We start from the raw sequence: 23,897 nt of genomic DNA, 5'->3' as shown, positions 1-23,897 counted from the left end.
GGAATTTAGAAAGATGGTAACGATAACCCTGTATACGAGACAGCAAAAGAGACACAGATGTATAGAACAGTCTTTTGGACTCTGTGGGAGAGGGAGAGGGTGGGATGATTTGGGAGAATGGCATTGAAACATGTATAATATCATGTAAGAAACGAATCGCCAGTCCAGGTTTGATGCAGGATACAGGATGCTTGGGGCTGGTGCACTGGGATGACCCAGAGGGATGGTACGGGGACGGAGGTGGGAGGGGAGTTCAGGATGGGGAACATGTGTACACCTGTGGCAGATTCATGTTGATGTATGGCAAAACCAATACAATATTGTAAAGTAAAAAAAAATAATAATAAATAAATGATTAAAATAAATAAAATTTTTTTAAAAAAAAAGAAGACTAAAGAGTTCCCCGATGGCTCAGTGGGTAAAAGATCCGCCTGAAATGCAGGAGACACAGGAAACATGAATTTGACACCTTGGTCAGGAAGATCCCCTGGAGGAGGGCATGGCATCCCACTCCAGTATTCTTGTCTGGAGAATCCCCATGGACAGAGAAGCCTGGTGGGCTCCAGTCCATTGCATCACAAAGAGTCAGACATAACTGAGCGACTAAGCATGCACACACACGGAGTTCATTAAGAACTGTCCTTGGCATCTAAATTCAAGACATGGTTCTGTACTCAGTGATGTAAATAAAACCATTCAGCATCCAAAAAGTAAGTACAAACTGGAGATGAAGGTGAGGTGAGTGTTAACAGGTAAGATTTTGAAGGGCGTGTTACTACGTTTAAAAAAATTTCTTTATCCCATTTCAAAATAATGCTCTCTCATTTAAAAAGTCTGGAAAAGTAGAAGACCAAGAAATCCTCCACAGCCTGACCATCTAGGGGTAACTCCTATTAATGTTACATAGGAACTAAACTGTCATCTGGGTGATTTTACTGTGTCTGAAATGGGCATGCAAAGTAACAGACTAAAAATTACTAAGTCTTTACCTCAAAAAGTCACATTAAAAAAAAACTCACCAAAAATGTGATTGAAAGCCCCACTTTTTGCCTCTCTAAAAAAGATAGTGAAAGTCACTCAGTCGTTTCTGACACTTTAAGACTTCATGGACTATATACAGCCTGCCAGGCTTCTCTGTCCATGGGATTCTCCAGCAAGAATACTGGAGTGGGTAGCCATTCCCTTCTCCAAAGAATCTTCTCAACCCAGGGATCAAACCTGGGTGTCCTGCATTGTAGGCAGATTCTTTACCATCTGAGCCACCGGGGAAACCCCTAAAAGATATGCTTCTCAAATTAAAATATTTCTTTTGAATTTCTGCAGCTGTAGCAACATTAAAAACCAGAGCTTGAGGATTTGTGTCACTAACTTGCTTGGTCAGGAACTGATGTTTAACCAGCTTACTTTCTCTTTGCCCTCCAAACCAAACTGCCAGCAGTTGAACCAATGAATACCACAAAGAACAAATGAGGCAATGACCCAAGGGCACATAATCTGCAATGATACCGGACACTTATATTTTATTAATGTCATTGTTACAGGAGAAGTAGCAGTAAGGCTTTGTGGTTAAGTCTAAATTGTGGAGTCAGACTTGGTTCAAAGCCAGATTTTGACATTTTTCAGATATATGACCATGGATAAGTTAATCTAATTCTGATCTTGTGATTTATAAGATAGTAACTAGTAGTATCTGGCTTCCTAGGGTTCTGTAAGCACTAAGCCTGTGGCACGTGGAAAGCTATCAGAAAGTGTTACCTACCTTTATTATGATTTCAGCTAAACACCCTTGACTGTATTATACTTTACAAGGTAAAATGAATTTTCATGGGATCATTTTCCCTGATCAACAACTTGTGGCTTTTCTAAGGAATGAATAAACTTACCCAACAAAAGAGAAAGGAGAAGATAACATGTGTTTGCTTCCAGTTTTGTTATTTTCATACTCGCCATCTAACTGACTAGCATTGTCATCAGCATTTCCTGAAATCACATCAGAAAACTGAAGTTCAAAGAGGTGACTTCTTTGCTTAAGATCCCATGACCATTAAGCTGCAGAGCCAGAACTAGTTCCCGAATTGTGGCCCTAAATCTTGGGCTTTTCCTGGATCTCCTCTGAATGATCCCAATGATCTCAAAAATAACTGCTTAAGGCATGGAACTGAGATGAATGGTCATACTCCTGGTTTTTGGCCATCAAAGCTCCATGATAGAAAGTCGCTCAGTCACGTCCGACTCTTTACGACACTGTGGCCTATACTTCCATGGAATTCTCCAGGCTGGAATACTGGAGTGGGTAGCCTTTCCCTTCTCCAAGCGATCTTCCCAACCCAGAGTTTGAACCCAGGTCTCCCACATTGCAGGTGGATTCCTTACCAGCTGAGCCATAAGGGAAGTCCAAGAATACTGGAGTGGGTAGCCTATCCCTTCTCCAGCGGATCTTCCTGACCCCGGAATTGAACTGGGGTCTCCTCCGATGTAGGCGGATTCTTTACCAACTGAGCTACCAGGGAAGCCCTGAGCTCCGTGATAGTCTTCTCCAAAACAATGATTTAGTATGATGTACCCATACTCCTGTATAAAATCAAAGAGTATATGGAGTTAAACACTCCATGTGAGGAAGATGCAAACCACTAAAGAGAAATTTTTAAATAAAACCAGCAATTTGGAGATAGTTACTAAAAAGTAGAAACAGTATCCTTAAAGACTGCAGTCTCCCTGTTAAGATAGCAGACCAACCCCAAAACACATATATATAAAAGTTGTATCTATAACAGTATTTTTCAAATCATTTTTGATGACAACTCACAATAAGAAATGTATTTTACTTTACAACCTAGTACACATGTATCCCTGTGGCTACTAAGGGCTCCCCTGGTGGCTCAGCCGGTTAAGAATCTGGCCGCAATGCGGGAGACCTGGATTTGATCCCTTGGTCAGATCCCTTCCCAATCCCTAAATTAAGAAGATCCCTTGGAGAAAGGAATGACTACCCACTCCAGTATTCTGGCCTGGAGAATTCCATGGACTATATATTCAAGGGGTCGCAAAAAGTCCGACAGGACTGACTTTCACGTTCACTTTCAAGGCTAGCAAAAGCTTTACATACAAATACTATTCCCCTCATGTCTGAATATACTTATATTTTTTGTTATATTTCATTAAAAAAAAATGTTAGCTAGACCTATATAATTCATTTCAAGACCCAAACAGTTTGAAAACACTGAACTAAAAAGATACAAAGGTTATTTATATCATCAGTCAGTTGTGTCTAACTCTTTAAAACCCCATGGACTGGAGTCTGGCAGGCTCCTCTGTTCATGGAATTTTCCAGGCAAAAATAACTGGAGTGGGTTGCCATTTCCTACTCAAGGGGATCTTCCTGAACCAGGGAACAAACCCACGTCTCGAGTCTCCTACATTGGCGGGTGGATTCTTTTACCACTGCGCCACCTGTGAAGTCACCTACATTATCCTGCCATGTTCTAATAGAAGTGAAAGTGTGGGTCGCTCAGTCGTGTCTGACTCTTTGCAACCCCATGGACTGTGGCCCACCAAGCTCCTCTGTCCATGGAATTCTCCAGGCAAGAGTACTGCAGTGGGCTGCCATTTCCTCCTCCAGGGGAACTTTCTGACCCAGGGATCAAACCTGGGTTTCCTGCATTGCAGGCAGATTCTTTACTGTCTGAGCCATCAGGGAAGCCCATTCTAATAGAGGTCTAGCAAGGGAAAAAGTGATATACATCAGCAGGGAACTCCTAGGAAGGGGATGCTAAGTATTTCACAACCAGCCACTTAAAAGAAATTAAAGGGAAAGAATCATTATAGACCTAAAAACTTTTGGGGAGAGGGGGTATATTTAATATTAATGAATCAAAGCAAAAAAATAAAAAAACAGAGAAAATTAGGCACACCCAACTTAAGATCTAAATTTTCTCCTCTCAACCTCTTTAAAGGTGGAGGGAAAAGACAGAAAAAAAGAAAAATGGAAGAAAATGTTACACCAGTTTGAGAGATTCTCTTCATATTTGATGCTATGTTACATTATGTGTTTATATATTTGTGTGTTTATGTATGTATGTATGTATATACACACATATATATATATCCAAATTATGGTTAATGTTTTCCCCCCAGAAATAATTTTTAGAATTTCTTACAAAGTAATTTGGTGACCACTTTTTATGACAGGCAGCCATGGTGACACTTATTTCACTTAAAAGGTGACCCTGCTTTCTAAGAGATTATACTGCATACAATCTTCATACAGACTAAACCCTCAGGCTAACAACTGCCTTGCATCTATAAACCAGGAAGAATATACCTGGCTTAGCAAGAACGAATTACCAAAAGGGAAAAAACTCCTTTATGTGTAATTTAGAATGAAATTAAGTGACTGCCCCCAGCTAAATCTCTTAACCTGTAAAGTACTGAATTACAGGTACATCGTTCAGTGCGCTTGCTGATATTTTAATGTCTGCTTAGCACTTACCACAAATACCAGGCACTCTCAGTTCTAGAGGGAGGAGGAGGTAGCAAGGAAATAAGGAAGAACAACTGAGAATATTATATATCCTGCTACTTAATACAAATTCATTATTCTACTTGTGAAAATATACTAAAGTTTTTTCAAGTTAGAAATATCTGAAAAGAAATTTGCATTTGAGGCAATATTCATAAAAGTACACAGAAAAAAACTCTCAAGAAGAACAGACTTTATTTTTAACATAAAAGTTCCATTTTCTTGTGAGGCAGCAACAAGTGTTCAGATATAGGGAATACATAAGTACACAGTAACAATATCACCATTGGAAATGCAGTTTGGGGGGAGAATTTTGTTAGAAAAACAAAACTTTAAAAATTGCATTTGAAAAAGATTTACACAGCTTTAACAGAAATGAAAAATAAAGACTTTTAAAAAACATAAATTATATCCATCAACAGGATTGTATAAACAAAATATTGTTCAGGGCTGATCTGCTTACCCCTAATTTAGGAAGAGTAAAACTTAAACCTTAAAGTGCGAAATTAAGTATTTTAGCTTTTTGAATGCAAATTCAGCACTTCCACTGGTCTAGTCTTGAAACATCAAAATTCTAAGCATTAAGGAATGAATCTTCAGAGTTATATTTAATAAATTCAGTAGTGGCGATTTTTCTTTTACTTTCTTTAACAAAAGAAAATTCTGACAATCCAGTCCTAATCATGGACACAGAGGAGGCTATAAACTCTGCTATTTTTTAAAATACCTTTTCCCAGTAAAAGCCAACCATTAGGGGAAAAAAGGGGGGTGGGGGCTTCCTTGTTGCCAGTTACTCCACAGTTAGCAGTAGCACCTTCTAAAAGGCTGATTTGGCTTGTCACAAACATCAGAAATAGTTTTAAAAAAATGAATCTAATTAAAAAATAATTTTGGCATCCATGCTCACCGTATTAATCAAAGAAGCAAAACAGGTATTTTAAAAACATAACTGTTCACAAAAGCCATGACAACTTAAGATCTAAATTTGACAAGTAATACAGACTTGGTCATGATCAGAAACAGTAAATGTATATATTTTTATCACAGCAAGGAAGAAACTGTTTAAGAGTAAAAATAACAACACTGACAAAGTTAATAACCAGAGAATAGCTTCCTTTTGCTGAAATATACAAGCCACCTGTTTCTTTTACCGCAATGGAAGTACATTTATTCAAAATTTTTTAAAAATTTAAATTGTATTTCCATTGAAGCTATTCTGATTTACTTACCTTCTGTACAGTTTTCTACAGAATAACAAGATAATTATGGAATGTAATTTTAGAAAACAATATTATGCATTCTATTAAGAGTAGACCCATTTAAAAAAAAAGTCAACCACCTGTGCACCAAGGTTAAATAAAAGCTAAATGGACTACAATCAATATTTTTTCAAGACGGCATAAAGCTCATAAACTTAAAATTTAGCCCTTTGGCACTGGCAGTTAAGAGTTTTTTTATACCTTGTACCTTTTTTCCTTCCTTCAAACCTCAGGCTCTATTTCTCCCAAACACGAGGGCTATGTCCGGTTGCCATATAATTCATTTACCTGCAAATTCACATTCTCCTTACAGCCAAACATTAAAAGTTCCACCTATAAGACTATGAAAATGATAGTATCTTAAAACTGTCTCCCATTCTGATTTTAAATTACTGTAGATTAAGGATATATGAATACTCTACAGAAAGATGTGTTAGACAAACGTGCACAACACAGTAAGAAGAGAAACTGTATTACAAAGTGGCATTTTGGTAAAACACCCTTGTGACCACGTCCAGGTGGGAAAAGAAGTAAGTCTGAGGCAAGGAAAAGAACAGAGATTTAACAGAATTCAGGTAATCCAAAAACTGATGGGGGATTTTTCTGAAACCTTACTTTTAACTTCCAACCTTCAACACCAGCTCACCTGATCTGTTTTGCCCTTTTCTGTACTTCTCACAGAACGGTTCTCGGTGGTGAAATGGTAACGTCAAATGATCAAGGTTCTCAAAAACCAACCCACCAGAGAACACTTAGACCTTGAATAACTGAGCTTTTCCAATTTGGAAGCCACAATGTACTAATTCCAGCTAAATCAGTTTTGGGTGGAAAAGGAACCAAAATTCATCAGGCCTACCAACTGAAACCTGAGACTGTTCAAATGTTGTTTACCTAACTTGCCTAAATCCATCTCCATTTTTAACAGGGCATATTTTTAATTATTTAGATGTTTTAAAGGTACTTAAATATAAGAAGTCCTTTCAGAAGATTTATTGCTACCACTAGGTTTTCTTTGATGGGATATATCTGGACAAACTGACATAGTAACCTTCTAAACCGAATCCCTTTTACAGTATTTAAATGTTCTCTTCCTATAATATGTATAGGAACATTAAATTATTGCATCATAAGGTAGTTTACGAAGATCTTAGAAGGATGCTTTCTATCAACAAGGCTGTAACTTTAAAACGCGCTGCTCCTTAATACCACATATCCAGACATGAAGCCTGCTGTCACGTGATACTGGCAGTGCTTGTGTTAAGATCGGACTAAATCCCCAATTCTTCAAAGATTCCTGCTGTTTATGCTCCAAAGCCCTTCTGGCCTGTTTTTCCCCCTCTGTGTGGAATGCTGGAGCAAAAACTAGCAAAATCTATAGGCAACATATCTCAGTGCCAGCCACCACAAAGGAAACGTCAGTCTCAAGATTCTGTGACTAAGGGTTGCTATTCAATGGATCACACTCCTGGCAAACTACTAACCCAGACCAAATCCACAAGACGACAACATCACAAAAGCAGAGGAGGAAATCCATGCACAGCCATTTTCAGGATCTCTTGGGGCTATGATACAGTGACGGTTAAAGGTAGAATGACACCCACGGGACAGAAGGGTGTTCCTGTGATAAAAACTGCGCAGAAAATCCAAGGGGCTCCTTACTCCTAGCTAGCAGTCAACACTGGGCAGTTAAGTTTCCTTTTGGCTCGCTGACTTTTAAACCAAGTTCCAATGATGGGTGAGAAAATATTAAAGCACTTGTCTCCAGACTATAATTTTTCTGACAACGTGGTGAAATGTATACAAGAGTAGTGAAGAAAACAGCAGTTTTACAAATATTTCACCCAAAGCACAAACTTCTGACATCAGAAAACATAAGTCACATAATGTACTCATATTGCTTTTTATCTTTTTTATATATGTACTTGGTTCAAGGTATTATTAACCTATCAATTCTTGTTTGGGAGAAAGAACACAGTCATGAGATTAAGATTGCTAGGAAAATGTCAACAATCCCTTTGGTCCCAAAGCTGAAAACAGCTGAGAAAAGCACACATCTAGAAAGGGAAACAAGAAACAGAGGCCACCAAAGAACATCCTGTTTGCTACGTTTCCAGAAAATGTAACATTGGTATAAAATAGTCATTTTCATAGAAAAGATGGTTCTTGCAGCATCATTCACGTCTCCCTTCAGGAATCATGTTTGCAGGGATCAGTTTTTTGTTTTTTTCAAAAAAGTCTAATTTGAGAACAAAAAACGTGATATTGGCCCTCCAAAAGCAAAGAATGATACCTTTTTCTTGTTTCAACCGGTGCTTTAAGCAAAGGCAGGCTCGGCGCTGAGGGCCGGCCTCCAGAGGGGCCGCTCCCTTCCAGCAGCCACGCCACGCCGCATCAGTGTGGAAGAGCTGGGGCACTTCACAGCCAACCAGGAGCCACGATGCCATCGCTGCCAAGGGGTCGAGGAGGTTCTCAGTTGCCCAGAACTCCAGCCTCACAGCACTGGGACCTATCCTTCTGCTTCCTCAATGGGTTCTGGTGTGGGGAGGAGAGAGGCGGGGGGCAGGACTGTACTTGTTCCTCGAGAGACTCGATCTTGCTCTGTGTTTGTAGACAGGGAGGCCACAGCGATGGGCTGCAGCAGAGTGGTGGTCATGCCAGTGGTGACGGTCAGGCTATGGCCAGAGCCCTTGAGGGTAAGATCTGGTGTGGGGAGGAGTGGCTTCAGGATGCTGACGAGGCAGAAAGCAGAGCCGCTCTTAGGAATGAAATTCACCTTGTTTTTGTCAGGACAGTAAAAGGCCGGGATTTCGTGAAGTTGTTTTGGCCTAGACACAGAATAAATAACCCAAGACTTTTAAGTCACGAAACACTAGAAGTTTTTTCTTTAAAAACAACAACTTATAGACACAAAAAAGGAAAACAAAACTCAAGCTATGTCTAAGGCTCCAAATGCCATCAACCAAAGGACACATGATTTGAATTATGCATCTCAGAATGCTGGAAGGACATGAGTTTAACTGTTGATTTCAGCTCCCTGGCAAGCCCAGGCTCCACACAGGATGCTCAGGCATCTCAGTGAAGCTCTAAGACAGCCAATGTGAATAAAGAATTTCCTAAAGCAAAAGATATTCCAGCTGTTTAAAGACAAAAATATGTTCCACTATGATTGTTCCAAAGTCTGTACTATTTTGAAGGGCAAAGGCAAAGAAATGAATGACCCAAGATGTCTATCTTTTGCTGAGCTTTGCCACTGCGTGACTAAACTTTGCTGGGCTTGGCTTCTCCAAGTGTGCTTAAAAATCTCTTTGAAACAGTTCTGAGTTAACAGCCATAATGATTTCCTGAATAATATAATGTAAATGTAAAATCAAAGTAAAACTAACGACAGTCCTGTGTTCTAAAGGTTTTATTGAAGCCAAATCCTTCCCTCTCCTCAGGTGCTCTTGACAATTAACCCAAATGGTTGGAAAAGGATACAAGTGTTAGTGGTATTCCCTAAAAGTAAAAATATAAAATTTAAACTGTTAAAGTAACATGGAGGTGACACAAAATTAAGAAGAAAGTCAAATGGAAGAACCTAAATAAATCATGATTCAGGTGGGGAAAGGTAGTATGATCATACGATAAAAGTATGGTTCTCATCTCTCCTAATAAAAAAAAAAATACAAGTGTGCCACGTCTGCACTAGATTCTGAAGACCTAAAGATAGAGTGACGTACATGGAGACATACTAAATATGTAGTTCTTGGGACGAGAGAGGTATAAGGGACAGACTGCATTCCAGTATTATCAGTCTCCATTATAATCTTTAATATGTTTTTAAAACATAATTCAGAGAAGCTATGAATCACTTCAAAGGCGTTACCAAACTGCCAGAGATGTCCACAGCAAAAAAAAGGTTAAAAACTGGCACAAGCATGTCTGAGAGATGTGATAAAAATGGTCTGTAAATTGTTTAGAGGTAGAACAAGCGAGTGAATAACCTCTGGCACAAAGAAACAGGGGGAGTTTGGTAGAAGATAACTTCCAGAGGAAGGAACATCTGAGCTGAGTTTTAAAGAATGAATAAACACCAACCCTGGGGAGTAGGTGCAAAAAAAAAAATGTTCCATATAGGCAGTGTTTTGGGCAGGCATATTTTATTAATAGTGAATACTACCCATGGATATCTTTGGCAAGAATAATTTAAGAAGAAAGAAATTACATCATTTAAATTTGTTTTACTTGTGTATTGTTATTCTTGGATAAAATGGAAACTTTATATGGTGAGTACTTTTAGGGTCACATGTGTATTTGGGTATACTGTAAGAAGGGCATACACCCCTCTATTTTTACTGACAACATGGTTTTCAATTCCTTAAAGCAGATAGGAAGTTGATATTATGTTTCTATAATTAAATAATGCTTGTATTTTTTTTTTCGAAGAATTAGTAAAGATAACTTTCATTCTTATATTAGGGGGAAAAAGGGCTAATCAAGTTTTATACCCTCCTTCAAATGAGGCTTAGGTTTTTAATTATTTATTGTTTGATGTTATCTTGCTAAAAATCACGTAAGACACAATGCTGCTAATGGATCTTGAGGATGAAACCTCGTATTTCTGAAATACAAACAAACTTCTTCCTTTTTTTTTTTTTAAGGCTAATTCATTTGTTTTGTTAATGCTATTAAGTAGGTAGCTACTCCAAGTTCCAGCTCTAGCCTAAATGGGATCACATTTCAAATGAATTCTCAACACAACATTAATTATATAGCATCATTATTATCAATAAGTTTCTCAGCCTCTGTACTGCTAAAAGAGAATCTAAAATTCCCTCTCACCTACATCCCATCAGCACAAAAAATACACTTTTAAAAATTACATATATTTATACTTGAGTCAAAAAAACTGTTCAGTTTTTCTTCAACTAATGATCTGATAACTGTGACTTTTTAAATGACAGAACCTAAAATCAGTTTAACTCCCTTTCTGCTTTCATGAAAACAGACTTAGCAACAGATCTCACACAAAATAACATAAAAAAACATAACTTGTCTAATGGGCACAGATCAAGAAACAAAACACTAACAGTGAAAAAAAAAAGTATCAGGCCCCCACCCCTCTTCCAGTCTCCCCCCGAGTCATGACTGCAGCCCACCAAAAGCAATCAATTTTCACTCCATTTAACTTTTAGGAGAAGATTCTCCAAGAAATTCGTTATCCACAACCAGTATAATACTTATGCCACTATTAATAGAAGCTGCAAGTTCTAATACTACTACAAAGCTTTCTTCAATTTAAGAAACAAGGATGTCAAAAAACCAAAACACTTACACACACAGAAACCCTCAGAACTAATGTAAATATTTTATTTTTCCATAAGTTATACCAAAAGTTACTGTTTCTCAAAAACAGATATAACTGCTTGCTAGATGATTTCTGAAAAATAAATGGTCAGACTAGATAATTATTATAGGTATTTTCATACTGATGTAAGGAATTGCTATTTTTTTTAAAGCCTTATGCAATTTTCTTTTCAAATTCAGGAATAAATTATCAGCTAAGAAATGGTGGTTCCAATTTACTTTGAATGGGAGAGAGGGAAAGAAAGGAAGAAAGAGAGGAAGCAGTTCTGTCATACTTTTAAAAAAATCTCTATACTGCAAAGAGGCCATAATATCTAGGAACCTAAGATAACTAAGGTCAAGGAGTTCATTAACTGGGATCAGGAAAGAGCCTATGTGACTTCATTAAAAAGGACTTGCTAAGTGCAGAAGGAATGGCTAAGGTCTTTGCTGTATCAAAAAAAAAAAAAAGCTAAATCTGGTCTTGTCCTTTCTGGGCCCAAATCCAACTACCTATTTTCTTTCAGGCAAATAAACATGCAAATAAGAGACTAAGCCCTCACCTGACTCCTGGTTCAGATCTTTAAGTCTACCTTTAAGCAAAAATGAAGACTTAGAAAAATATACTTTAATGAATGATTAAATAAGCTAAAATTTTAAGATTAGGGCCAATAATTACCCTTGCTTTAATGCTAGTGCATAAAGTGGGTTTTGCTCTAATTATGACATACATATCTGGGGCAAAAAGAAACCAATATTTTAGACTTTGAGTAACTTGTTTTATTGATAGAAGGTTAAAATTAGCTCTAAAAAATCCATTCTTGGGTTACTGCCATTCATTTCTTTTTGGAATACAATTAAGATATTTAAAAATAAATAGGTTTTTGTGTGCTACACATCCTTTATGTCAGTAAAATTTATAATAAACTATGTGCATTCAAAAAAGAGATTTACCTTCTAATAACAGATGGATATGCCATAAAACATTTTATATGTCATGGTTCACCTTTTATTTATCCATCCATCCATACACACACAATACATACATATTCCCCATCCTTTCTTCCCTCTCTTTAGAAACAACCAACACAGTTGTATGTATACAGTTCAGATACTGAGAACTTTTCCAAATATAACAGTCTAGGCAGATGCCACAGGACACCAACCTACACAACTAATATTCACTCAAAGTCATTTATACAGAAATTCAAATTGCTTTTTAAGTCCATCAGCCATGAGTCAAATACTCCAAAAGGTTCCACGTGGACCATCTAACTTTTACCTATTAGAATGACTCCATTTCTGAAGAACTCTCATGAAAAGGTCTAAGCCAGCATGTTGAAGGGAAGCATAAAAGTCCTCTGAGATCTGTTAAAGATGCATAATCCAGGTCCTATCTAGCTCCATATTGTTTCACTCCTTAGGGCTAGGGTGGGACCTGGGACTCTGTAGTCTGAGCTGATTTCCTGGATGATTATGGTGCAAGGAGTCCATGAAACACATGTGTGCAGAAATACTGCTTAAACTCTCTGGCACCACGCATGCCTTCAGACTTACATGGTGCAAAGAGTAAAGAAGAAGCTGCCAGAACAGGGTTTTCAATTACTGTCACAAAAGCAAAAAGACTGACAGCTGGGATCTCCTAGTAGAGAAGGTGAAGGGATTCAAAGACAATGCTCTTTGTGTGGAAAATTGTTTAGAATTGACATTAAAGGAAGCACTGAGAGGAGGGGCACAGAACAAAAGGATGCCATGTTTCAGAACGATTCTAAGATACTCATGATGGAACAAAGAAGTTATGTGAACCAAACAAGGGCGGACAATCTCCACCCTGTATTTTTAGTTTCATAGTGAGAAAAAGCCAGAAGGTGTCTCTTAGTCTTGCAACGAGACTGAAAAGTGAGGTTTATATATGTACCATCATTCTCTCTTCAAATAATGTTTGTCACCTAATTTGCTCAGCATCATACATACCTACAACCCTGTAGCCATCACTTACAAGCAAGGGGCCACAGCTGCTGAAAACAGGCCATGGCTGCAATACCTTCTAAACAGATTCTGAGTCTAAAATTAAGAGTCCCTGGCTAGAGTAAAAGCCAACAGAAATACATGAGTACAGAAGATTGCATACCAAGGGTACCAGATGCTGTTTAAAGTTCTGCTTCTTCTATGATCTTTATCACAGCAACACGTTTCTGCAAAGTAATAGAATTCTCTTCCCCATGTTGGCAGCAGAATATTTTAATTGTTTAAAGAACCAGAGACTAAAAACTGAAGGGAATTTGATCCTTGAAAGGAGGAAACCCACTCTGCATTGAGATCTGTGGTCTCTCTTGAATAAATACACTGCTAAATTCAATGTGTGGCGCTGACTGTTCACAGGTTCAAAAATAACCACGGGTGATATGCTGGGGATGACTGAGGAAATGTGAATAATAACTGGATGCTAGTTGGTGTTAAGCACAACTGTAATTTTCTTTGGTGTGACAATGGTACTGTGGTTATGTAGGAGTGGTTACTTTTAGGAAATAAGTAAACTGTATTCAAGGGTAAATGTCATGACTACAACTTACTTTCAAACAGTTCCGTAAAAACTAACACCAAAACACAGAGAGACAAAGCAAAATGTTAACCATAGGATCTAGTGTTGGATATACAGGTGGTCACCGTACTGTTCTTCAGCCTGTTTGAAATTCTTTTAATACTTCTCATAATAAAAGTTTGGGGTGGGGGAGGGATGGGGGGATACTTACGAGCATTCCTCAAAGACTTTGACCCTCTCACAGCCCTCAGGAGGTTCCCTTTTGAACATGTAACTGTTGTTAGGTTTTGGTGAGGTTGCATATTTGGGCAAAGGAGAGTTGTTCCCATTCTCTGCAAGAAACGACATGCTGGATTACTAAGCAATACTAGCACATGCGTGCATAGTCCTACTGTATTTGATTGCTCCTGGCCTCCCGTACACCATGAGCTACTACTTGAGGGTAGGAACAAGGCTTTACTCATCCACATTACCCCAATATCTAACACAATTCCTGGTAAAAAAAGACATAATTGTTAAAAAATGCATAAACCAGAGATTTCCTTTCTACTTACAATTACCACAGCCTAGGCCTGTATAACTTACTCCTCAGCACTGAATACTGCGGTATGCTGCTCCTTATTTCTATTCTATACACAGCACACGGGCTCAAATGCCACCTCCATTCTTCCCAAGACAAATAACTAAAATGGTTCCTCACTGGTGGCTTATCATTCACTCTTGGCTGCCCCTCAGAATCTCTCAGTTGATTCCTCTACTCCTCTGGCTGCAGTCTCTGCTCCGGGTAGTCAGAGTCCATGCACAGTGTATGGCAGAGACTTTCTTTTGCCTACAAACTTCTCTGTACCTAAGAGGTCCTCCTCTGCTCATTTTCCAAAACCTCCTTCAAAGTCTGGCTCAAAGTTTTTGTTATCTTTCTAAATTAACCCTACCCAAGGGAACACTTCTTTACTCTGGTGATTCTGTTCAGTGCTGATTTCCTCAGTTTCTACCACATTAACTTAGAATTCTTGATATGTAACCTGTGTGTTCTAAATGTACAGTGTGTGTCAACTAAACTACAACTCCTTGCTGACAGTAGCACTTTATTACAAAAGAAATCCAGAGAAGTTAACCAGTCACTAGTTTCCTGAAGTCAAATGAACAGGACACAAAACTTACAGAGTTCCTTATATGCTGCTGAAGTAAAAGTAGAAAGTACGGAAAATGAAGGGCAGATTTTAATAGCTGTGGTTAGTCGGGGGGGGGGGGGGGGGGGCGGGTGCACCTGATTGAGCTTAAGTACTTGGAGCTGCATTCACTCTCTCTTTTAATCCTTTAGCAAGTATCAGAAGTAATTAAGTATGTCAACTGACAAGAAACACAAGGCCCAATCAAAGGATTTAATTCAGTGGCGTCAAAATTCTGTGCATGTGAATCGCCTGGGAGCACGGAAAACTGCTGGTGCCTGTGTCCTGCCCCCAGGGGGTGTGATTTATTAATAACTGGTCTAGGGTATAGCCATGTTTTATTTAACCTTGTAGATGACAAATAAGGGCCCAAATAGTATGATTTTACAATTGCCCATGGTCTGAAGTGACTTCTTCAGTAAATCTTGGGTCTTTTGCACTTGCTATAGTCTCAGTACTTCAGATGACTGGCACTAATGACCAGCTGTCATCAGACGTGGAACATTTTAGGACAGTCAACACATTGCAAGTAGGAGGGTCTAAATAAATGACTACTGAACTGAGCCATAGAATTTATCTTATCATTTTTCTCAAGCTCATGCAGTAATAACTAGAATTTAGGCTAAGAAAAGATTGCCTTGATAAAGATAGATGAAAGATCATATTTGTTTTAAAAGTAAAACATTATCAGTAACTAATATTCAAAGTGCTATGTCTCCAATTACTTTCTGAATCATGCAAGTGGTTTAATACTATAAGTATCCCACCTCCCCTTTTACTCCAGGCTTGCCTGGAATACTCATCTTGCACTGATATAAGTCAGCTTAATTCTTATTAGAAATATCACAAATATAGATCCTGAAACACACTAACTTGAAGGCTTCACATTCAATTAAAAAGTAGTAAGATAGTAAAAACATGACAACTAAGGTAACAGAAAACAAATGCTTTTCAGGACAAATGTTTATCTCATTTATACCAAAAAACAATGTTACTCACTATTAAGGAACTTGTATTAGTAAATGCAAAAAGAAAAAAAAGTGTACAAACAAAAGCCCATAAACCCAGCCAACCTGACCATCACCTGAGTACCACAGTAAAACCTACGGTTCTGTACTACAATTCTTTAAAATCTGTATTTTGAACACATCTCAAAGTCATGATCTTAGTGGCCCTAAGTGTATGTGTTCTGCTAGAAAATGAACAGAAAGCAGGATACAGCGGTGGTGTCGCTTATCCCGTGGCAGCAAACTCCTCCCGTGTTGTACCTTTATCCCTGGGATCGACAAGCAGGTCATCAGCCGAGCACGGGCTCTCCTCGCTCCCCTCGTTGGAGATGGTGAGGAAGGATGTGGGGGACACAGACTGGGAGCGGCTGCTGTCGTTGCTCCCCCGCTCGGCCCCGCCGGGGGTCTGCGTGTCGGTGCTGCGTGTGCTGCTGCTTCTCTGAGCGAGGGGCGGAGGCGCACGGTGGCCGTCTGGAATGTCTTGGGGCTGTTACAAAAATGTTTTAAATGTATGTGTTTTGGTCACTAATTTTGAAATTCCCCTGGAAAGGCACCCAAGGTTCAACCTTCCCCTGCAGTTGCTGAAGACTCAAAAGTCAGAAACCCTCTCCTTATCGGGCTCACGATAGAGGGAGAAGCCTCTGTGTTGGCTGTGGGGACAGCCATTCCTGTCTCATTGCCTGCCCCCCCTGCCGCTGGACACCGACTGGCAGAAGAGGGCCTCTGAACTCACAGCGGTCTGGCACATGAGTGGTCAGTGCTCGCTGAAGGATGAAACAACACTGAATTACTTATCACGTGCTAACTTATTTTCAAAATGAACAAGACACACCATTATAAAAGAGGAGAAACCTAGGTGTAACTCTAGGTTCCACATGAGAAGAAAAGGTTGTGCACTGTGTGAACTAGTAATACCTGATGATAGCCTCTGCCGCCCTCTCCCCCTGCTCACTTCCTCCTCAAACAGTGTTCTCAAAACCTTCCTAAATGAGAGAACGGTTAATCACAGCAGTGCTAATTATAGAGGGAAATCAAGGAGAATGTTCAGAGGAAGGCTTGTGTGACTCACTTAGCAGGGAAACCAGCTCCCTGGACACCTTTGCCGCGTTTACCTTTATTATCCATCAGGGGAAGTTTCACCATCATGCAGTGAAGGAGGGTAGGGTGTGGGCAGTGGTGTTTTCTCTAAGCTAAACCAGCCTTTCATCTTAAGGGAGAGAAATCTCAGGCATCAATAAAATACTACTTTAAACTCCCCAAATCCTCTTTCACTGGAGAATGAAAGCTTCAGGATACTGTGACATGCTTTTAAATATAAACAGGAAATTTTCTGTCTTACATATAAACCATACTTTTGTATGTCACAGTTAATAGAATACACATTCTATGTATGTTATAGGTAAACAGACCTGTGCTTCACAATGATACAGTCAACCAAACAGTAACTGACAAACCGTAAGATATATATTCATACTCAGAAAATACTCCACGCCACCACCAACAAACCAGTAAGCTGAACTTTTGTTAAATGGAGTTACAGATAATGAGAAGTGATATTGATTTTTTAAATACAGAAAAACAAAAAATAGTTTCTGTTCAAAGACCCAAATTTAAGTCCTATCAGTTGTCTCTATGAGATGCCAAGAAACAAAAACTGTCATTTACTTGCAAAGGTCAAGAGTTTTTCAAAAGAGATAAATTTTTATTCTCAACAAGAAGCAAGAAACATGTAAATATGGAAACCAAAATTGTGATTTTTAAAAAATAATTAGAAGAATTAATGTATAAGGCTGATTTTAAGATACAAGATTACTTACTATAAGTTGCTCTTCCTTTTCCCCAGTCTCTTTAATTATTATTTCAATCTCCTGATTCAGTCCTTCCACACTATTCCGGAACCGGGAGCCTGTTGATTTGGTGATGGGAATTACTGGAATAAGTGCACTCTTTGGAACAGGGGCCTTAAGAAAAAGTGGTGGAGTGGGGAGAAGAAACATTTATTACTACCTTTACATTCTCTAGATGGAAACATACTTACTTGATCTGGGTAACTCTAAAATAAATCAAAATTTATAGACCTCACAAAAAGTGTGAATAACGAAACCTGCTCCTTGGTATACATAAAATATAATTTCAAGCAAAAATCCCAGACAATCAAGGTAGAATTTCAGAAATTAATTCACATCTATGAGGGACTGTAAAGAGAAGAGGGATACAGGAAAACACTAAAAGAATCTTAACCTCAGACATTCTTTTATGATTATAGGAGTTCAGATTTCAGAACATAACTTTAAAGTCCTCCACTGCCATAATTATCTATATTCCAGAAAATAAATAACAAAAAGTAATTTATCAAAAAAAAAAAAAATTTGGTAGGAAAAACAAAATCACTTCCAAAGTCCATATACAGTAGCAAGATGATAGAGTAACTTCCCTGTGAAATTTATTTATACTTCAACTGCAATTATTTTAATGTTTTGTTTCAAAGCTTATCTCTAGTTTAAAAAAAATGTTCCCACTGGCACAGTATTACTTTTGAAAAAAAATAACTGATTATATTACAGGATATCACTTGGTTTCCTGACAAGATACTCAAAATAAAATATGAAACAAGAATTGCAAGGTATCTGCCAAAGTTCATAGCAACAGTGTGCCAGAAGGTCATCTAGTATTGTCCTGCTGTCTGGTAAAGAAATGTGATTAATTCATCCTTCATTTAGGGAGGCCTCTTTGAGAAACCTCTCTTTCAGGGAGGTTTCAGATCCCCTATTCTTCAATCCTTCCGTCTTAGTGCTACAAAGCCAGTAACTTCCCGCACTTCCCGAAAGCCTCATCAGCAGGCCAGCCTGGTTCACCCTGTGACAGGACTGTGATAAGACGGGACAGGAAGAGGAAAGTAAACACCAGAGCCCTCCCCTCCATTCTTCCAAGAACTTGCATTCTCCACCCTCCACCCTACTCTCACCCCAAGGTCTTCACTTTCCTACTTCAGTGAAACAATGCCTAAGACAGCCACTGAAACTGGCAATTTCCCATCAGTTTTTTATATCCCAAGACCTGTCACTAACACCTTGAAGGGTACTTTTTTCTTTTTTTACCTATTCTCACCCTCTTGTTTCCTTAGCAACAGAATAATATCCCAAAGAATAATCTAAAACAGGCCTAAAAAAAAAAAAGAAAAGAAAAGAAACTCTCTCCAATTAGATATGTACTTACTCTTGGGATAAGAGTGGGAGAATGAAGCTAAGAATATGGTTTGGTTCATGACAGGTCAAGGAAGGAAAGAAACCTTTCTCAAAGCGGTGGCAAGAGAAAACAAAAACGAATGAAGGGACGAAAGGAAACTGATTGGACGGAAGCACCTATGGGTTAAAAGGAACCCAGAGCTCACTAGTCTGCAGTGGAGCGCGTGTGAGAGCATTTCTGTCAGGCAGGCATCCTTCCTGTGCCTGGACTCTTCCTCTGTCAAAAACTAATGAGGTAACAGAGAACTGCTACAGACTAAGATTTCAGGAGTTATCAGTATATATACTACAAACAGAACTTTGATTTTATTTTTTATATTGAGTGAAAGGTACTCAATTCTAAACTTAATTTTCTCTCCTAAAATCACAAAACAACATGAATAATGGCTTGCTTTGGATGCCATTTTTAGGCTGCATCTGGTTTGTAGCTAACATTACAAAAATGAAGAAGGAGAAGACTAGAAGGGGAAGATGATCTGTCAAGGTTTCTGCAAAATGTTGACCTTTCTGGATTTTGGAACCATAAGGATCTGTTAGTAAGTCTTCTAAGAACAGAAAGCTTAAGTCTGCTGGGTGTCATGTTGAGAAATGCACACAACAGGAACCCACCAGTGTAATAACTGGACATCTTGTTACTGCCTTTCCAGGCAGCTACAGAAGTCATATCCTAGATAATTGGTAAGAAGTTCTTCTCAAATGTAATCTAAAATAGCGGCAAGTGTCAATAGTTTAATTTATTTAAAGCAAAGGAAAGAAAGGAAGGAAAAAAAAAGAAAATGCCCACTTTCTTAAGGTCAACACACCATTTTAGGTAAATGAAGCAAAGGTTCAACAGTAATTCATTTAACCAGCAAATAGTTATACGATTAGAAGAAAAATAATCTACCAAGCTGTCTGGGAAATATTTTCTTCATTAAGCATAGTGTTATTATTCCATAAATAAAAAGTAATAGGCCTTTGGTTTTACTCCTTACATAAACTATGCTCTAAAATATTTAAAAATAAAAAAATGATTATACTTGGAACTTTTATGCTTCATTTCAAGGGTTCTTAAGGAATTTTGTGTGTATATATAATTTATTTTTCCCACATCTACATAGCTTTCTTTAATAAAATCTGTATTTCTAAATATAAGTCAGCCTATACAAATACAAGTGGGCAATCATATTAACTGAGAGATGTCCTATGCCAAAGCCTTTGACTGTGTGGATCACAATAAACTGTAGACAATTCTGAAAGAGATGGGACTACCAGAACACCTGATCTGCCTCTTGAGAAATTGTATGCAGGTCAGGAAGCAATAGTTAGAACTGAACATGGAACAACAGACTGGTTCCAAATAGTAAAAGAAGGACGTCAAGGCTGTATATTGTCACCCTGCTTATTTAACTTGAGAAACGCTGGACTGGAAGAAACACAAGCTGGAATCAAGATTGCCGGGAGAAATATCAATAACCTCAGATATGCAGATGACACCACCCTTATGGCAGAAAGTGAAGAGGAACTCAAAAGCCTCTTGATGAAAGTGAAAGTGGAGAGTGAAAAAGTTGGCTTAAAGCTCAACATTCAGAAAACGAAGATCATGGCATCCGGTCCCATCACTTTATGGGAAATAGATGGGGAAAAGGTGGAAACAGTGTCAGACTTTCTTTTTCTGGGTTCCAAAATCACTGCAGATGGTAACTGCAGCCATGAAATTAAAAGACGCTTACTCCTTGGAAGGAAAGTTATGACCAACCTAGATAGCATATTCAAAAGCAGAGACATTACTTTGCCAACAAAGGTCCGTCTAGTCAAGGCTATGGTTTTTCCTGTGGTCATGTATGGATGTGACAGTTGGACTGTGAAGAAGGCTGAGCGCCGAAGAATTGATGCTTTTGAACTGTGGTGTTGGAGAAGACTCTTGAGAGTCCCTTGGACTGCAAGGAGATCCAACCAGTCCATTCTGAAGGAGATCAGCCCTGGGATTTCTTTGGAAGGAATGATGCTGAAGCTGAAACTCCAGTACTTTGGCCACCTCATGCGAAGAGTTGACTCATTGGAAAAGACCCTGATGCTGGGAGGGATTGGGGGCAGGAGGAGAAGGGGACGACAGAGGATGAGATGGCTGGATGGCATCACTGACTCGATGGACGTGAGTTTGAGTGAACTCCGGGAGTTGGTGATGGACAGGGAGGCCTGGCGTGCTGCGATTCATGGGGTCGCAAAGAGTCGGACATGACTGAGCGACTGATCTGAACTGATCTGATCCTTAGACAGCTCTGAAAGGTTAAAAATCCTTCCATTATTAAGGAAAAATCTCTCTCTCCTAAGATTTGGCCTTTGGAAACAACAAGGATCTCTTATTTTTCTCAGTTCTTGATTCTTTCTCTTCAAATCATAGTTTTCCACTCAAGTAAGATTTCAATTAGGTGAATCACGGTTTTAAAGTTTTCTTTTTGCTATTTACATTCTCCGTCTATCTATATATTACGTTACAGCTTAAAGATCAAACTGCATTAAAGCTGTGAACTAACCAACAAAGAACTCCAAGAGACGGTTTGGCTAACCCTGAAGCTTCATAAGAATCCAATCTACACTATAACTTAAATATCTGTTTCAAAGAATGGGGATAAAATTGTGGCAAGACAAGCAGACTCAGGAAAGATGGGAAGAATACCTACTGAAGTAGTAGCTGAGCAGGGGAAAAGACAAAGAGAGCTAAATTTTCAAAGGAACAAAACTGTGTAGGATAGAAAAAGGTCTGTTGAGCAATTCAACAGAAATCTAGGAGAGAAATATGAGCCAGAAACCCTAATACAACAAAACGGTGGCCACAACGGATGTTTAGAATGGATTTTTTAAAAAATTAGAAAGCACTGGGGGAAAAAAGCTTTCCCATCATAGGGGCTTTGGTAGGGGGGCCTTGATTCCTCCTGTCCCGTCAGCATCACTTTATTTCTGTCCTCCAGAGATCAGTGTCCTCTGGTGTGTATCCCCCTTTTAGCTCTTCTAAGCTATAGCTATATTCTCTAATGAAGGTCACAGCTGAAGCACCTACTGTTTTGATTTCTCAGTGGCAAAATCTTGAAACTTTCAAGAACAGCAATCGTGTCCTGGACAGGCACACAAAGATTCCAGTGCTAAGAAGCAATTTTCTCTTTAAAGTGCAATGCTTCTCTCACTTCTCAGATGAAAATATGTTTTTTTTTCCTCCCCTTTTCTTTCTCATGATCCCTTTGCTCTCAAACCCTCCTAAGCTATTACAAAACTATCGTGTGCCCAGCCCAGATGAAGCAATAAGAAAATCCTATGGGAGGGCTTTCTTGTTTGAGCCTATCACAGCCAGAAACACCTGCATGATTTTAAAAATGTGCACTCTTAAATTAGTTTATGCTGCATCTCCAGCTCTTCTGTTACTAACATCTGACTCTAATCATCAAACAATTCTGAAACGTGATAGCTACATCTTTTTGGAAAAAAAATTTTTTTTTTAACTGGAGGATAATTGTTTTACAATGTTGTGTCAGTTTCTGCCGTACATCAACATGCATTAACCACCAGTATACGTATGTCCCCGCCTCTTGAACCTCCCTCCCACCACTCTGAGTAGTCACAGAGCACCAGGTTGAGCTCCCTGCATCATACAGCAATTCCCACCAGCTATCTCTTTTACATGCGATAATGTGTATGTGTCAATGCTGCTTTCTCAATTCATCCCTCTCTCTCCTTCCCCTGCAGCGTCCACAGGTCTGTTCCCTATGTCTACGTCTCTATTCCTGCACTGCAAATAGATTCATTGGTACCATTTTTCTAGATTCCATACATATGTGTTAACATACGATATTTTATTCTTTCTGACTTACTTCACTCTGTGTAACAGGTTCTAGGTTCATCCACCTCACCAGAACTGACTGGAATTCTTGGCCACATCTTCTAATGAGGGTATTTATTAAAATACTCCTTAAAAATGATACCTTAAGTATCCAAGAGTTTTGTCAATTTTGGAAACCAATGACATGTGAAAAGTTTCTCTCTCCTAAGGAACTTGGCAGCAGTTATTCTTCATAATAAATAATCCCCCCTCCTGAATTTCCAGGGAAGGAATCACTCAAAAGTATGTCAGAATTCTCTAACTGTAAAAAATCCATTGCAAGCCCAAGAAAAAGATCTCATGTTAGCCAGTGGTTACAGACTATCCACTATCAGAACAATACTGTCCTTGATCATTAAAGGATGCTAAAGGAATTTCCCAATAATCTTCCTAAAGACTTGGACCATGTGGTTTATCTGTCCCTAGATTAGTGTTTTCTCCCCTTTAATATTGATGTAAACAGTGTGCTACAAACAGTAACATGTAATTTGACTTTTCTTTTTTAATGTCTTTTCCAAAAACTACAAACTACTGTCATTCACATATGTCTCCTTTTTTTTTAATTGGAGAATAACTGCTTTACAATACTGTGCTGGTTTCTGCCATCCATCAACATGAATCAGCCACAGGCATACAAATGTCATCTCCCTCTTGAACCTGCCTTCCCCTTCCCACCTCCTACCCTTCAAGGTAGTCACAGAGCACTGGGTCCCCCATGATAAATAAGCTTGTCTTCCTATCTGGCTTTTTATGCATGTGTTCCACCAATTAACTACTTTTGCAGTTTAATCCAATAAAATTTCTTCTGTTTTGTTTAGTGTAAAGGGGTAAAGATAAAAGCTGAATCCGCCCCCCCCCCAAAATAATCATCTACATATCATGAACTCCAAACAAAAAAACTGTAATAACTTGGAGAGCCTATGAAGAGGAAAGTCAAAGAGCCCCCAGATATTTAAACTTATTAACCAAATAATGGAA

General features: G+C 38.7%; 1 protein-coding gene across 1 annotated transcript in view; it reads right to left on the bottom strand.

Annotated features, from left to right (window-relative positions):
• Positions 1–4,697: 4,697 nt before the first annotated feature.
• Positions 4,698–23,897, bottom strand: part of FAM117B (family with sequence similarity 117 member B) — a 73,924-nt gene continuing 54,724 nt past the window's right edge. Inside the window, exons 5-8 of the mRNA XM_070770295.1 lie at positions 17,639–17,782; positions 16,083–16,308; positions 13,857–13,977; positions 4,698–8,603 (exon numbers count right to left, since the gene is read on the bottom strand). Of these exons, the coding sequence (XP_070626396.1) occupies positions 8,285–8,603; positions 13,857–13,977; positions 16,083–16,308; positions 17,639–17,782 (810 nt within the window). The 3' untranslated portion in view covers positions 4,698–8,284. The remainder of the gene's footprint in view (positions 8,604–13,856; positions 13,978–16,082; positions 16,309–17,638; positions 17,783–23,897) is intronic.

Source organism: Bos indicus, chromosome 2, assembly GCF_029378745.1.
Source record: "Bos indicus isolate NIAB-ARS_2022 breed Sahiwal x Tharparkar chromosome 2, NIAB-ARS_B.indTharparkar_mat_pri_1.0, whole genome shotgun sequence".
NCBI classification, from domain to species: Eukaryota; Metazoa; Chordata; class Mammalia; order Artiodactyla; family Bovidae; genus Bos; species Bos indicus.
This window is presented reverse-complemented; position numbering and strand designations above follow the sequence as displayed.